The sequence below is a fragment of the Lissotriton vulgaris genome, chromosome 7, assembly GCF_964263255.1.
Source record: "Lissotriton vulgaris chromosome 7, aLisVul1.2, whole genome shotgun sequence".
NCBI classification, from domain to species: domain Eukaryota; kingdom Metazoa; phylum Chordata; class Amphibia; order Caudata; family Salamandridae; genus Lissotriton; species Lissotriton vulgaris.
Genome location: NC_141695.1, coordinates 1,135,141,989 through 1,135,159,390, shown reverse-complemented (window position 1 = coordinate 1,135,159,390; position 17,402 = coordinate 1,135,141,989). Strand labels below are relative to the sequence as shown.

The following is a 17,402-nucleotide window of genomic DNA, read 5'->3' as shown; positions in this document are numbered from 1 at the left end:
GCTGTTTACCACCGCATCGCCAACAGAGCCATGTGGCACTCCTGCAAGTGCAAGGTGCGTGTCTAGACTCCACATATGAATAGTATGAGGTTGCATGGTCCACATCGTAGACCTCGAAGGTCTTTTGAAAAAGCACACTGTTCCATGTTGGTAGGCCAAAATGTCCAGCGGTACTGCTCTCTGGATCAATGTGGAAGCCCAGAAAGAAAGAAAGTGACATCAGCGCATCAGGGGAGGGCGTTGTATCGGAATAGCTCGACGCCCTCTACCGACAAAAAGGTACTGCTGTAGAAAAATGTCCAGATCCATCTGGTGCCGGGGGCTAATTCTAAGGGAAGCCATCTGCGGCTAGATGGCTCTATCAGATTGCCTCAACAGTGGTGTCAAAGTTGTATGCTTGCACTGAAAATTTTGCTGCATGCCCTGTGATTTCCATTGTGTGGTTACTATTTGTTAACGATAGTGAGAGAATAATTTTAACCATTCCATTAAATGTAAAGTGACTAGGTGACCTTAGAGAAAGTGCTGCACTCTAAATTTAAAATGTATGCATGCTCATGCAACAAGGTATCAGTAATTTTATGTTGTAGTGCAGTGTAACTTATATTAAATCATGAATTGCCCCTTTGGAAGCAGAGAGCAAATGAGTCATTAGACCTTCTTGGTATAAAGTAAAAACTATTTCAGCTGCAGTTGTTTGGAAGAACTTTTATTTTGCAGGATCTTGTATTTGAGGATGGGCATTAACAAAATGATCCTCTTCCATGAGATCTCATCTGATGGAAATACATTACCACAGTAGAGATTGCTTAGAACAGTACTTTAAATGGATGAAAAGCTGAGCGGACGTTATGTTTGAATCTGCTCGTGTTGCTTCAGCAGGTCCTCCTTGCGTTAACTCAAACATGGCAGTGAAAAGTACTGCTTATGCTTATTAGATGTTTACAATTGACAAGCCAAGTTGGCGGAACAATAAGGTTTATTGATGGTTATCTCTGCTGAACAGGTTGATGCTTTTTTGACTGCAAGAAGCCATCAACACACACGACTTTTGCAAAACTGCGTTTCTCGGTGTTGCTGCACAAATGCAGCTGGGATGTACTTGCTTATAGAATACCACTCCCACCATTGGAGCGTACCACTGTCATATCTATATACTTCATTATCAAAGTCCTCCGGTTGACACTTTCTGTAAACCGGAACTACTCTTCAATCTTATGAGCATTGCTTCGAAGGTTTTGCATGCTTCCCTTTTCCTATTTGGGTTTTCATTATAGTACATTTATATGTAGTAACAACTTGCAAATGATGTTAATGCTTTCTTTAACAGATACCTGTTATTGTTATAGAAATTCATGGCTCGCATTTAAGGCCAGTCTGGTAAAAAAAGAACTCCTTTGCCAGTAAACACTCTGTATCCTCCGGTCACAGCCCTGTACACCTCCCATTTGCTTTCAGGGAACATATCAATACTTTGTCTCAGTCTGCTGATAAATTTCCAAGATTAAAAGACAAATACGTGTCCTTCACTACAGCATCCCTCCCCCCCTCCGGGCACCCACATACACACCGCAACAGTGCAGCGACTGTTGAAGACTGTCCTCTTCTGCGACAGCGTATCAGTGTTTTGCATACCTTTAGCAACATGTGCACAATACTAAATGAATGTAGCACGCGCCTCACTAAATTACTGGAAAAATACGCATCTTATTTCTTTATATTTTCAGTCACAAGCATGTTTTTTGTATGTGGCCAACCCTATTGCTTTTTTTTGGGTCCATAAGGAACTTTTTTGTGCAGATATTTAGCATATTGGAAACAGTTTAGGCACAATTGAGTTCGCATGATCATTTTTGAGCTCATGAAGAGTATTTCCTGTTCCTATTGCTTCCATCCGGTTCACCAGATGGAGGTTTAAAGTTTCCAGCTCCTGATATCGTTCATGGTGGACCCCAGGCTCTATTCTAGCCAGTCTATGAATAGTGGCCACAGCTTGTCAAACTTATAATTGTTGCAGAAGCACTTTTATATTTACACTAACATCAACAAACCAAATAAAAAGTAGTAATTCACTTTTCAAGGATCATTTATATTGCCATATGAATACTTGCATGTATTAGGTTTGTCGCTAGATAGTTATACACGCCCCTGTGTAATAAGTTTTTGCACAGAAACTCGCGACTCCTGAGGCGGAAGCCGGGAGCCAAGGGCTTTATTTTAAAATTGTTCGAATTGTTATTTCTTGTGACCTTTTTTAACTTGTTTTGACATTCACCTTGAATGCTGTGAGTTAGACACAGTTTTTAAAAACAAAAGCTTATTCCTACCGCCAACCTCCTTGTGACTCCCCCGATACCTTGCGCTCCGCTGGTGGCCGATTTAGGGTCTCCTGGACTGCGTACTATGCAGGAAAAACAGCGCTTTTCACAGCCGCCATCTTGGGAAGGTCGGTCGGCGCTCTAGTGTTGTGGGCGATTTAGGCCCTCACACTACTAAATGACCCTTTCCCGCCGGACGCACAGCGGACGAGCGCAGCGGGCGCGCCGGAGGTGCGCCAGAGGTAAGCTCGTCTGCGCCCGTCCGCGCCAGGACGGGCCTTGGGGCCAGGCACCATGGAATCTTCCCATCAGAGGAGGCTATCTTATTCCAGGGAACTCTTGTGCCAAATCAATCAGCCCCTTCAGTGCACTCAATCCATTAGAGGTGAGTGTCCTCGCACCCACTGTCTCCACTGCCCATTCAAACTTACCTCCACCAAGACCGGTCACCCTACCCAGACGGTCATCAACATGGCCTTGATTAACTGCAGATCCCTGCCCAAACATGCCCAAGAAATTCATATGCTCCTAGAAGAGCATCAACTGGAGATTCTGTTTCTCACTGAGACATGGCTCGCCCCTGACTCTGACTCAGACATTGTACAAGCATTGCCTCATGCCTTCCTCATACAACACCTGGACCGAGTCAAGGGAAGGGGAGGAGGGATAGCTATTATTTACAGAGACCATCTCTCATGCAGATTTCACGACAGCCCCTTTTCGAACTGTGAAAATGTGCACTTCACCATCCAAATGTCCCCACGTAACTCGCTCTCTGGAGTTCTTATCTATCGCCCCCCAGGGGATTTGGGACAGTTCTGCAGTTCCCTCCTGGAATCCTCCTTGGCCATGGCCAGCACCCTGTCCAATCTTTTAATCTTAGGGGACCTTAATGTCCACTTCGATAATAGCAAGGACAATAATGCCTCAGAACTGCTTTTAGAACTGGCAGCCCATCAACTCCACCTACAGAACGACCAACCCACGCATACTCTTGGGCACTTGCTTGATCCCATCTTCTGCAACATTCCTGACCTCAAAGTGAGAGCACCCATTCCATTGCCTTAGTCCGACCACCTGCTTATCCCCTTTAGCTGGTGGATCTCGACCTCCCAACCAAGCTCCGGGTAGACTCTCTCGTCCCTGGGCCAAACTAGATATTGGCAAATGGAAGCAGGTCCTGGAGCATTCGAGGCCTAATTATGAAACCGGCCCGCAACAGCGGATGCAGAGTTTTCTTCCTGGATTGAAAACTCCCTTGATACTGTCCTCCCCAAAAAAACTTATCTGAAACCCCGGAAAAAACCTACCTCTCCATGGTTCACATACGAGGTCCGCCTCCTAAAAAAACTCTGTAAGAGGTCTGAAAGAGTGTGGAGGAAAGACTTTGACCCTAACAGCAAGAGGGATTATAAACTGGCTATCCTCAACTATAAAAAAGCTCTACAAATTGCGCAAACAGCCTTCTTCAATGAAAAAATTAGTACTGCATCCTGCTCGTCCAGATAAACCTAAATTGTAAAAAAACTCCTAAAAACCCCGGAGAACATATGCACGAATGATCTCTCGGACAATCATTGCAACGAGTTAGCCACCTATTTTGATTAAAAAAAAAAATCCAAAACATACTCCACCAACTCCCTCCTCTCACCCCTGTGGACCCTCCACACCCCTGCCTGATGCACGCCCAGAACCTGAATACAGGACTAGACATGTTCACCCCCATTAATGAGGACATCCTATCTCCCATCCTCCAATCACTTAGGAGTGGCTCTCCGCGTGACCCAGCCCCAGTCAAGAACTTAAAACAGGTAGCACCCATCATCCTTGCTTCGATGGTGAACTTGATCAATGCCTCACTAGCAGACGGAACGGTACCCCCCAGCTGGATGAAGGCGGTGGTCCGGGCCTTACTCAAAAAACCTAACCTGGACCCCCGAAACCTGGCTAACTTCAGGCCGATCTCTCTCCTCCCTTGCATCAGCAAGATTGCTGAAAAATGTATTAACGGCCAGCTGTCCAATTACCTGGAATCCAATGAACTGCTCAAACCTTCACAGACAGGTTTTCGCCCGGGACAGGGTACTGAAACAGCGATGGTGGCGGTTGTAGAAGAGGCTAGGAAGATCATTGATGCAGGAGGATCAGTGGCAGTGATCCTCCTGGATCTTAGTGCGGCCTTCGACAGTCAACCACCATATCCTGGCTCAGCGGCTCAGAGATCTTGGTATTACAGGGTCTGCCCTGTCTTGGTTAAAATCTTTTCTTCACTGTCGCTCTTTCCAGGTGACGGAGGGTGACTACATCTCCAAAGAGACCCCTATACGCTGCGGAGTGCCGCAGGGCTCTTCATTGAGCCCGACGCTCTTCAACGTATACATGTCTCCTCTTGAAAAAATTGTCACCCCACACGGAATTAAACTTCTGACATATGCGGATGGCACCCAGCTGGTTGTCTCTCTGTCAGCAGGAAAATCCTACCATCGATTTGTACTCCTGTCTGGGGGATATAGTCAGCTGGATGGATGGGTCCCATTTGAAACTCAACAGCGATAAAACGGAGATACTGGTGATGGGCAATCAGTCTCACTTATTTATTTATTTATTTATTTAATGCCATTTGTAGAGCGCGTACAATTACCCTTGGGCGTCTCGGCGCTGAAAGTGTATTGATGTCTCACCAAGATCAGGAAGTACGGAGCTGTGACTTACTGATTGAATAACCATGTTTTCAGTTTTTTTCTGAACTGAGGAAGTGTGGAACTTGTTTTTATATGGTTAGGTAGGGTGTTCCAAAGTCTGGGGGCCGCACTTCCATCCGGAATCCTTGTGGCCCCCGTGTATGGGTCTGCCTCTAACCCCCAAATCAGACATCAAAAGCCTTGGGATTTGGCTTTATCAAAACCTCACCTTGAACACCCAAGCAAGGAAAACGGCAGGAGTCTGCTATGACCTCTTGCGCACCGCCCGTAAGATTCTCCCGCTGCTCCCCTTTCAGTCAAGAAAGCTCCTTATACAGGGCCTCATTCTGTCCAGACTGGACTACAGAAATGCCCTGTATCTTGGCGCACCGAAGAAAGTGACAATAAAGCTCCAGGTAGTGCAAAATGCTGCCGCCCGGATTCTTACTGACACCAAGAATCGTTGCACGGCCAAACAGGCCATCAGAGCACTGCACTGGTTGCCCGTCTTGCAAAGAATGCAGTTCAAGGCCCTCTGCCTAACCCACAAAATTCTCCACGGAAAAGCCCCCCCTATTTTTAAAGACCTCATCGTTCCCTACACTACCTCCAGAACCCTCCGATCCTTCAATACCCACCTAACCTTGCTACCCAGGATCAAGAGGTCGCACTCCGGAGGCCGGCGTTTTCATACAACGTTTCTAAACTGTGGAAAGCACTCCCTCTTGGTCTCCGTGCCCAACCCAATCTCTTGCCTTTCCGGAAACTTCTAAAGACTTGGCTGTTCCAGTAACTTCCCTCTCCTGTTCTCGCCTGATCTTCTGTCAGCACTGGGACGCTTGCGGGCAGCCATGCGCTCTAGAAATCGTTTAACATTAACATTAACTTTTCCAATAAACAATTCTATAATCCAATTTACATGAACTACTATACAAATTCGAAACCTGCATGTTAGTGCAATCCATTGCATCCTTTTTTTTTTTAAATTTCTGTAATTTTTTATTGTATATAAAAAAAATATATATTTACATGGAGCATACATGAGTGGAGGAAAGAAAGAGGAGAGAGTGAAAGAAGAAAGGAAGGGAGAAAAGAAAAAGAAAAAAGAAGGCGCCGGGGGGGGGGGGGAGGGGTATAGCAATATTGTCCTGCAATAGTTCGATCTTTGCAATGGTACGAGAGGTCGGATAGTTCGAATAGTCCAAAAAAAAGAAGTCCGTTTTCCGAGTCTTGCTTGGCGTTGTCTTCTGTCTCCCCTTTTGCGCTGCCTGGTGGGTATATCGCCCCGGACGATAGAGAGGATAGAGAGGGATAGACGTCGGAGAAGAGATAGGAGAGGGTTCTTCCTTGCTGGTTTCTTTTGTTAGAGCGTGGGTCCCTATAGTGTGTCCCTTGCTGGATGTCTAGAATCTGCGCCTAGGGGGGTTTATGTGATGAAAGGTAGAGGTCTAGGGGCCCCCATAAGTTTGACTGCCTGTGTGTTTTCGGTGAGTGTTTCGCTGTAATGTTATCTGCCCCTCTTAGGAATGTGACCCAGTTGAGCCACGCCCGTGGTGTAGCTTTTGTGGTGTCTTTCCAGTTGCTTAGGATTATTTTGACTGCAGCCGTCAGCAGTAGGTCAATGAGGTCCCGGTCTTCTGTTGTAGTGATGGATGGGGATGCAAAGCCCAGGACCAGACTTGGGAAATCTATGTGTATGGCTACTCCAGTGATTTCATTGATAAGCTTCCCAATTCGATCCCAGAAATCCTTGATCTGAGGACAGCTGAGCAGGAGATGTTCTAAGTCCCCCCTTCCATTGTCACAATTCCAGCATGTGTCACTCTCTCGGATCCCCAGGGTGGATAAGCGGGCCGGTGTCCAGTATGCCTTGTGCACTAACCAGTATTTGGTCTGATTTAGTGAAGCAGTTATCTTTTTCCTAGTGGTCGATCTCCATAATTCTGCCTTTTCGGTCACGCTTAGTTCCTTCCCTGCTAAAGTCCCCCAGAAGTTTGTGACCTTATCATTGAGTTTGGTGTTTTTGGGGCGTAGGGCTTTGTATAGGTGAGCTATTTGGTGTCCTAGTGTGTTGAGACTGGCTGCAAGTTGTATGAGCGAAGGTGTCTGGCTGTTAAGGTTTGCCTTCCTAATTGCTACTTTTATTTTCAGGAAGTTGTAGAGTTCTATGTTTTGCAGGTTGTGCGATTCCTTGAGTGTGTCGAAAGTTGTGTTCGCGCCCAGTCTCTGAAGGTCTTGGGCCGTGGATATACCATGTCTGTACCACTCAGGCATGTCTAGAATCTTATCTCTGTATCTTAAAATGGGGTTGTGCCAGAGGGATTCAAATTGGCCTCCCTTGATGCTTGTTGTCAGTAGTTTGTCGACGCTCAGAAGAGCTGTCTTTGTGTTCTTGAGGACTGGGTTGTCCTTCACTGCTGGTTGTCGTGTGGCTGTCAGGAGGGTGATGGGGTTCATGCCTTTTAGTAGTCCACGCTCAAATGTTAGCCATGCTGGGGTGTATTCCTGTCTTGGGTCTAGCCAGTGTAGCCCCTGTCTAGCTATGCATGCTGTCTGGAATCGTTTGAAGTTCGTTATGTTCAGGCCGCCCTGATCTTTTGATAGCCTTAGCTTGTGTAGGCTTATTCTGGGTTTTTTCCCCCTCCATAGGAAGCTGTTCAGTATCTTGTCAAGTTTCTTGTGGAAGCCCTCTGTGTTAGTCAGTGGGAGCATGGTTAGCATATAGTTGACCATCGGTGTCAGCATCATTTTTATTGCTTCTGTCCTTCCCCACCATGTTGTGAATTTGGGGGACCATCCTTCTACTCTGTCCTTAATTTTCTGTATTGTTGCGTGTTCGTTGTGTTCCAGTGTCATTCTTAGGTCTCTCTCAAAGAGGATACCCAGATATTTTATGGGTTTCGGTTGCCATGTAAGTCCTGACGTTCCTAATACTGTTCTTGTTGTGTGGATGTTTAAAGGTTTGCACTCAGATTTGTCTTTGTTGAGTTTGTACCCCGAGACCTGGGCGTAATTGTCAATGGTGTCAGTCAGTGCTTTGATGGATCTCTCTGGGTCTTCTGTGACTATTAGTACCTCGTCCGCGTATGCCGCTAGCTTGAAAGTTTCTCCCCCTATTGGTATCCCTACAATATCCACATTAGTTCTGATCATCGTGAGGAGCGGTTCTATGGCTAGTAGGAATAGGGCTGGTGACAGGGGGCATCCTTGTCTAGTTCCCCTTCCCAAGTTGAGTATGTTTGATGTGCCCCCGTTGACCACCACCCTTGCTTTGGGGTCCTCGTATAGGGCCATCACCATCTTCCTATAGTTTGGACCTAGCCCGAATTTCCCCATACACTGATCTAAGAAGGGCCATGAAACTCTATCGAAGGCTTTCTCAGCGTCCAGGGCTATCATGACTGCTGCGTTGTCGCTTCGGGAGGAGTGGTTAATTATGTGGCATAGGAGTCTCGTGTTGTCGTGTGACATGCGGATTTTAAGGTAGCCTACTTGAGAGTTGTGTATGAGTTTCGGTAGGTATGCGTTGAGTCTGTTGGCCAGTATTTTTGCGTAGATCTTGCAGTCCACATTTATGAGGGAGATCGGTCTAAAGTTCTTCGCCTCTGTTGTGTCTTTCCCTTCCTTGGGTATAACTATTATGTTTGCCTCCGCCATTGAGGGTGTCATGTGTCCGCTTTGGGCGCATACTGTGAATACCTCCTTCATTGTGGGTTTGAGTATGTTTAGGTACTGCTTATAGAAGCCTGCTGTGAAACCATCTGGCCCCGGTGCCTTATCTTTGAGGCTTTGCGTGGCCTTCTCTATCTCATCCTCCGTTATGGTCATTTCCAGGATGTCTCGTTCTTGGTCTGATAGTGTGGGTGTGGTTATGTTCTCTAGTAACTCTTTTCCCCCGTCCTTCTGTAGTGTTTCATCTTTGGTGTACAGTCCCTCATAGAAGTCCCTGAAGACTTCTAGGATGTCTTTGTTCGAGGTCTGGGCTATGCCGCGTTTGTCTTTGATGGCTCCTATCGTGTGGCGTTTCTGTTTCCCTCTCTGGTAGGATGCTAGGTTTTTGCCCGCTTTGTTTGCGGTGCATAGGTTAATAGATTTGTATTTATTGATCCAGGTGCCTGCTCTTTCGCTCAGTAATCTGTTGAGTTCGTACTTTAGTTTAGTCAGGTTTGTGAGTGTGTTCTTGTCTTCAATTCTGGCTATGTGGCTGTTCTCAAGTTTTTTAATCTCTTTCTCTAGTTCTGCAATTCTCTTGTTCCTGTCTTTGTTCATCCTGCCCTTGAGTGTCATGACTGTTCCCCGGATGGTGGCCTTCAGGGCGTCCCATAGTACTTCCCTGTTTGTGTTTGGTTTGTCGTTCATTAGTAGGTATTCTTTTATCGCCTCCTCTATCTTGGCTTTCGCTGGGGTGTGTTGGAGCAGGCTGTCATCGAATCGCCATCTGCGGGTTGGCTTTTCGTTGTGCTTGCCCGATAGTGTTAGGCTTATGTGCGAGTGGTCTGATACTGTTCTGGGTCCTATCTCCGTGTGGTCCATGAGGTGGGTATGTGTTTCTGACATTAGGATGTAGTCTATTCGGCTATATGAGTTGTGTGGGTTGGAGTAGAATGTGTACTCCCTGGCATCTGGATTGCTCATGCGCCATGGGTCTCTTAGTCTTAGTTTGGAGCAGAGATTCTTAAGGATGTGGGGATTGCATGTTGATTGGCTTGGTCTGTATGGGTGCTTGTCAATTGCTGGGTCAAGGACTTGGTTCATATCTCCTGCGACGATCAGCAGATCTCCTAGCGGTAGTGAATACAGTTGTGCACCCACCCCCTCCCAGAATGATCTGTCATCACTGTTGGGGCCATATATGTTTAATAATTTGTTGCTGGTTATAAATAGTTCACATAAACCTCTCCCTGAATTGAATTCTGAACCTCAAATCAGTTGCCACTAGTTAACATTTCCATTGCACAGCGATACCAGTTCTTAAAGAGGTTAAAACTCTTAGTTTCCATGAATTTTCCCGTGTTTTACATTCAGGAATTCAAATGTGCATACCTTCTTCATGAAGAGGACATACTAGCTCGCACTGGTGGTACACTGACACGCCTGGGGGGGCAGGGAGAGGGGCGGGGGGGTTAGGACTAGGAGAGGGGGTTTGGGAGAGATGGGCGGGAGGGGGCCGTTGATCAGGGATGGAGGGGAGGGACTATCTGGTTTGTTAAGGAATTACGGAGATGGGGGGGGGGGGGGGATGAGGAGACCGAAAAGTAGCCCTGCCATCTTCCAGACAACTGGTTGTCGCTGAGCCATACTGTCTTCTCCAGCTTATGACTTTCTCCGTTATTGCGCCGCTTGACCTCCGGGGTGTGAGCTAAATGGCTGTGTGACACATACATTGAAGAATCATATTCATAACGGACAACGGTTGGAATGGTATATATGCTCTGTTAGTACAACATATTTTGCTGCAATAAAAAGATATTTGCAAAAAAAAAATGAAGAGGACATACTAGAAATCTCGTCTGTGGGTGTGAGGAGGCAGTTCTTTCATTTAAAGTAGTTGGTACTGGCCGTCGTGATGCAGTTTTAACTTTTGTGTATCAGTCATTTTTTTCCAATTCCGCCTTTTTCTGTTGGATATTAATAGGGGGTGCTGCATTATGACACACAAAGTTGTGGGAGAAACCCATGGAAGGAAAACACTCAATTGTCGATGCACGTATTAGAAAGCGAGGCTGTAAATGATGACATTTTGCACTATCTTTATGCTGTTTTCAAACTATGCCACTTAACATAAATGCCCCGATGTTAAAGCGGACTAATAAACGGGTTTGTCATGCACCAAAAGCGTACTTTAGATACGCATAAGTACATTGTCCTCTGTGGCCTTTCCTTATGTTTATTAATATTTTTGTTATTCTCTTCCGCATCAGGTCAGTCATCCCTATTTCCAATGGAAGATGGGTTTTTGGATGATGGTCGTGGGGAACAAACTCTGCACAGTGGATTGGGATCCCCTCACTGTTTTCCACATCAGAATGGAGAACGAGTGGAGCGGTATTCCCGCAAGGTCTTTGTGGGTGGATTGCCTCCAGATATTGATGAAGGTACTGTATTGAAACAACAGAATCCCAATTGGGTGTGGAAAAAATGTTAAGATGTACTGATTTGGGATAGCAAGTTAGTCCGCTAAAACATTAAGAATTTCAGAGAGTAGAAATGTGGAATTGCTACACACCTTCAAGAGATGTTATTTAGTGACTAAGGTCCGTCCATATGTATGAACACATTTTCCCATAGAAACAGAATGGGTGGAAACCTTTGATATATCTGGCCCTAAGACCCTTATGTTCGATGAGGCAAGTCGCAAACCAGTTGATGTTTTTTTTCTCTTTGACAGCGAGCAACCTGCCATGCATTTTTCAATGTGACTGATATACTTAATATATTCATCACAGTTAGTGAGGCAGAGAGTTAGATTTCCACCTACCTCACAATATTAATGAGCTGTCCGGCAGTTTAAACACACCTGTGTTTGAATGCAAACACAGTAATTGCGAGGGACTGGTCTCATCCCATGCATTGTCCTCCTCAGGTTATCAGCGTTTTATTGTAAAATTATCACATGTCCCTTAAAAGGCATAGGTGCTGCTTAAAAAAAAAAATTGTTGACATCTGAGAAAACCTCAAGAAGCATGCAGTGGTAACCTAAAATACTATCTGCCTTCATGCGGAAACCCTCCGCGATTCTCAAAAAGGAAGCGGCCACACAGACAACTTCACCATTATAAATCTGCTAACACGACAGAGTAGGTTAGTCATGTATACCAACATTTTACAACTGGAAAGTGGGAGACTTGAAAAATAAATCGGGTGAATGTATTTTACCCATTGCCATATATTTAAATGGAGGCAAATTTAGCTAAAATAAAGCCATTTTTCGATTTCTAAAAAGGGTTGTCTCCTGCCTGAATAGGGTCTGTTGGCATTCATGGTAAGTGATCAATTACAGGAATTCCACTCGGCTAGGAGGGTGGCAGGTGGGGTGGGTTAATAGTATGAAGTACAAGCTCAACTCATTCATGCACGATAAGTTAGGTGTTTGATAGAAGAATTTCAGCATATTTGGTAGTTTGAGCTAATTCAGTGAGTTGTCCATGTGTGGTGGCTTTTCATGGCTTTGCACTCATTTTTGTTTTTTTCTGAAAGGAAATAAATTCCTCTGGAACGAGAAATCTGCATGTTTTTCAAGCTCAATTTTGCAACCGACTTAAAACCAAGAAACTTGCGTGGTTCGCCCGCTTCACAAAGTTGAAAAAAATAGTTGCTCCCAAAAGCAAGCCTTAATATAACTCAGAAGCCAGCCACTGACCTTGGAACATTGTTCATATAAAAACGTATCCTTGTGTACATCAGACAACTACAAAAGCAAATATTGTGCATGATACTTTCCAGAACTAAGTGAGACACTCCAGGAAGTAGGTGTTTTGAAAAGGCGTCTGTAGTCTTCAAAGAGTTAATATATAGGCCTGTCTGTGCAGAGTTGCAGATATACACAACAACAAAATCGCAGCGGTTTTTCAGGTATGGCTACTAGTGCTCAGATGGTTGATTTTTACAGATACGTCATCGGTTTGTTTATAAAAAGTTACAGCGGGTTATGTGCAGTAGTGCTGGAACAGTTTTCAGAGTGGTGGTTCTGCCATCGATGTTACCTCAATGAAGTTGTAGGGAATGTGAAAAATCCAAGTAAGAACAAAAGTAGCAAATGAGTGACGCACAGTCAGGAGGAGAGAGGGAGAGGTGTGGTTTGTAGTTGGTGGTGCATTTTGGGGCACACTGGTGCATATATATTACTATTGCATGGTGTGAGAACGCACTATCAATTACAGACACCATATTTCCCATTGAAGTGGCCACATCATTTTCACAGACTTAGTTCTGCAGATAAACTTATATAGTGCACAAACCCGTGTATGGAAATCGGATTTCAGTGACTATCATTTACACATCACTAAGTGTCTTAATTTATTTTTATCCTATTAAAAATAGGAGTGCAGCTACCATTGATGCAGCAGCACTGCGGCCCAGAGCCCTGAAGGCCTATAGAACTCTGACAGTGGTTGTATTTTACTACCCCACAGCTCATGGTCTGGGACTGCTGGCCACCCCCCGCCTTAACATGCAAAATATAGATAACAAAACTTATCAGTTAAGCAACAGAATTCTTTGGAAGGCAGGGGGTCTCGCGACCCCCCCCCCCCCCCGGCCGTATTTATAAAAACAAATTAAAATTGATTAAAATAACATTATTTACATAATTATTAAATGCAAAATTCAGACATTAGATTTACAGCAAGTTAGACAGGTATGATGGGCTAACCTTAACAAATGTCTAATACAGCGTGTTTACTAACCGAATCTAACATCCTACATATCAATTTTGCTATTCTAATAATTTCTGGTCCTACCGCACGGTCGTTAACCAGTGTCAGATCCTTTACCCAGCTACGCCATCACGTCTGAGTGCGCATGCGCAACAAGGGCCCGATTACCGGGAGAGTTCGTCCCTCTCCTGGTTGCCCTCGTACGCTCCGTGAACTCCATTTAACCAAAAAGGAGGGCCCTTACACTCGCGCCATTTGCTAACGCATAGTGTATGTGCGGGGTGGCTACCAGCCCGAGGACAACGTGACTCCCTCCCCCGCACCCAAGCAAGCGGATATCCTGCCCCTGAAGTTCTAGGAAAGGCCATTGGCCCAATTCCCTCTGGGCAGCCCCATTCGTTAATGGTGCCTCCCCCTAAAGACCTTGAATTGCTGCTCACCGATTATGACCTTACTGCCACAGGCCAGCATAGTTGCTCGACTATCTGGCCCCCCCTCCCGACTGCCTACACTGAAAGGTCATTCCCTCCTAGCAAAACGTTCTACCCATCCCAGTATGTTCCCTATCAGTAGGTCGTTCCCGGACTCTGTCAAGTGGACCCCATCCCGCAAGTAAAATTGTTCCCCCCCAAATGCAACCATGTGGTATACTCTGCAGGTGAGGAGTTTGAAACGGCTTGTCGATTTTATTGTTGACCCTCTTTACCGAGTGATTCAACGCCCTGACTGATTAACCCCCCCTCCATTAAAGCCTAGGTATCAACTGTGACCACACTATAGTGCAATCCGGTAACAGTCTCGCCAGCCACCCTGCCGCTGAAATGATCTCTTCCAACTGGACCCTTCTGCCTAACTCGACTAAATCATTCCCTCCCAAGTGCAGGATGACCACTTAGGGCGGTGGGGTGTGTCTTCCCAGTAAATCTGAGATGTAGCCCCTGAGCTCACTGACGCAAAGCCCCCCTTTGCCATGGAAAGACATCTTGAAGCCCCCCACTCCGCCTACCGTCTCCTGCAAGAAAAATTGGTTTAGCACGTTTCACATAAGAATGACCGACTATCCATACTACATGTGTCCTCATTCTGTCTTCCTGCCGTTGCCAAGGTGTTGATGGTTGCTTTTGATGCCCCTGTAGTAATTTCCGCCCTGCGTCACAGGCCCGAGAAACTAAAATTAAACATAAACAAAGCAGGTGTCATGGTGTTTCAACTGACCCTTACAACATGTGCAGCTGCACATAACGCTTATAGGCATTGGAAGACCATCTGCCAATCCTCTTCACACTATTGACATTCAATCCCCTCGCAGTGGCCTCGGTGGCTTCCCCTATCCGGAAAGAATTTGTCCCAAATTCCTTGGGGTTTAAACCTGCTTTGGCAATAGTCATAGCTAAAACCCTTTGGAACTGAAACCTGGTCAGAGGGTTACCATCCGCATGCATTAGCAATGCTCCAGCTGGTTCACCCGCCCGTTGCTTCATGAACGCCTCCACATGTGACGGGTTATTCGGTGCCCAATGTAGTACTAAACTCTCTCCCCTAGACTCCTGATCAGTCTTGGATTTCCGGATGGTAACCCTCATTGTGTCGCCCCGTATACTGGTATCACTCAGCCGAAGGCCACCTATCCTGTCCAGTTTGTTGCCAGCCACCAGTTCGCCTACCCGGAACGCCCCGTAAAAGGCCAGGGAAAAGTCGGCTTTGAATAGGACTACCTCTCCCGAAGAGCTGCATGTGTGCGGCAGGGCGAGGAATACTAGTGACAACCAGTAAGCGCCGCCATCCCTTCAACGCCTTTTGTATTAGGAAGCTATTTGTAGGGTCCCTGACTTCCCTTGCTTGTGCAAAAAAAGGAAACCTCTGCCTTATGTCTGCCCTCCGTCGCCGCTGAGCGCCCTTCCTTGTGTAGTGTGTCCATATACCCATTAAACTCAGCCTCCTGTTCCCATTTGGTCCCCCAATCCTGTCCCAGAAATTTACAGTAAGACCTGAACACCCCTTCATAAGCTGTCCTGGTCCTGGGAGCTAGGCTGGCTGCCATGAGGTCATGTAGTTGGGGGCACCAATCTGTCAAAGTGTTGAAGGGAAGTGAGCTGGGGAGGCCTCTGCAGCTGGAAGGTGTTCCCTGAATACCTGCATCTTAAAGCGAGAAAGGACGTCCGCTGCATTATTTAAGACCCCTGGAACATGTTTGGCCCTGAAATGTACATTCAATTTCATGCACTTCAGCACAATCTCCATTATCAGGCGCAGTATGAACTCACACCGCGCTGCCTGTTGATTGATGCATTCAACTACTGTCATGTTGTCTGACCAGAAAATGACCGACCGATTAGCCAATTGTTCCGGCCATACCTCTAAAGCCACCCAAATTGGGAACAGTTCCAGGAATCCGATGTTTGCCGTCAAACCATTCTCCTCCCACCAGTTTGGCCATCTCTGGGCCACCCACTTATTGCCAAGTATGGCGCCAAACCCCACACCGCAGGCAGCGTCAGTCCATAATCCTAACTCTGCTGAAGGTCAGTGTGGGGTCACCCCACAGTACTCTGCCATTGAAATCCTCCAGGAATGCCATCATCATCCGCATGTCCTGGCGAACCTCGGCTGACAGTTGTGTGCGATGATGCTTGTCCCGCAAACCCTTCATGGCTTGCGCAATTGAGCGGGAAAATGGGCGTGCCATAGGGATGACCCTCAATGCAAAATTTAGCTGCCCAACTGTCTGCTGCAACTGCTGTAATGTGACTTTCTTTTTCAGCAAACATTGCTCAAGGGATGCCCTGAAATTCTCAATTTTTTCTTTGGGTAACCTGAAACAACCCTCCACGGAGTACAACTCACTTCCTAAGAATTCCAGACAGGTTGATGGCCCTACTGTTTTTCTCTGCGCGAGCGGGACCCCAAAAGCACGCATGAGCACGCAAAATTCCCGCAATGCCCACGCGCACTCCCGGGAGACCGCCAGACCCAGGAAAAGAAAGTCGTCAAGGTATGCATGACATACTGGTGGCCCGTAGATTACCTCAAAACCCACTCCAAGAAGGAGCTGAATGTTTCAAAATATGCACAAGAAATAGAGCAACCCATGGGCATACACATATCCATGTAATATTTGCCTTCAACGGAAAAACCTAGCAAGTGTTGATCAGCTGGATGCACTGGAATTAGTCTGAACGCTGACTCAATGTCTGATTTCGTCATCAGTGCCCCAGGGCCCAAAACTCTCAACATTTGAACTGCCTGGTCGAAGGACGCGTATTTCACACTACAAATGGTCTCATCAATCGCATCATTCAATGATAAGCCCTTGGGTGCTGACAGATTGTGTATGAGCCTATACTCGCCCTTTTCTTCCTTTGGGACCACTCCTAAAGGTGAGCAGACAAAATTTGGTACAGGGATGTCAGGAAAAGGACCCGCTACTCTACCTAGGCGCAGTTCCTTCTCTATCTTGTTTGCTACAACCGGGATTGCTCTTAACTGACAATTGGTTCCTACACTGCGGTGTCCCAGTATAACCCCCAGCTGGAATCCGGAAACCGTGTGTGAAACCCTCCTGGAGCATCCTTGCGGAAGTATGGTTTGGGTAACTATTAAGCCAATGAATTATAGCGGCCACGATAATATGTGAGTGCTCAATTTGGGGTTGTACTCCGCTATTCTGGTTTCCTCCTCCCTCTGTTACCTGATGCACCACCTTTTCACCGGCATGCCGTTTCTGGGTGGGAAGGGTTGGCCGCATATGTAACACGCGTGCCTGAATTTGCAAGTGCCCGGCGCCCTGTTGCAAGTTCGCCTTTTGAAATCCCAGCACACCCCTTTTCCACCTGTATTACCTTTGGCCTTATTGGCCACTTACCCGCCTTGCGCTGGCCGAAAAGGCTGCTGAGGCTTGGGGAATATCATTTGTTCCAGCTAGTGCTAGTACCTGCAGACTGCCCCCTTTCAAACTGAGAGTGCCAGGAAATTGAGTCAACTTTGTCCCAGGCTAATGATCTGTTAAACTCCCTCGCTTTCCTGAAAGC

At 46.4% G+C, this 17,402-nt stretch overlaps 1 protein-coding gene across 2 annotated transcripts in view; it reads left to right on the top strand.

The window, feature by feature from the left end:
- CPEB4 (cytoplasmic polyadenylation element binding protein 4) overlaps positions 1 to 17,402 on the top strand; it is a 388,153-nt gene that overhangs the window by 253,527 nt on the left and 117,224 nt on the right. For both annotated transcript variants that reach the window (XM_086931574.1, XM_086931573.1), the window contains one exon: positions 10,921 to 11,094. In XM_086931574.1, the coding sequence (XP_086787700.1) occupies positions 10,921 to 11,094 (174 nt within the window). The remainder of the gene's footprint in view (positions 1 to 10,920; positions 11,095 to 17,402) is intronic.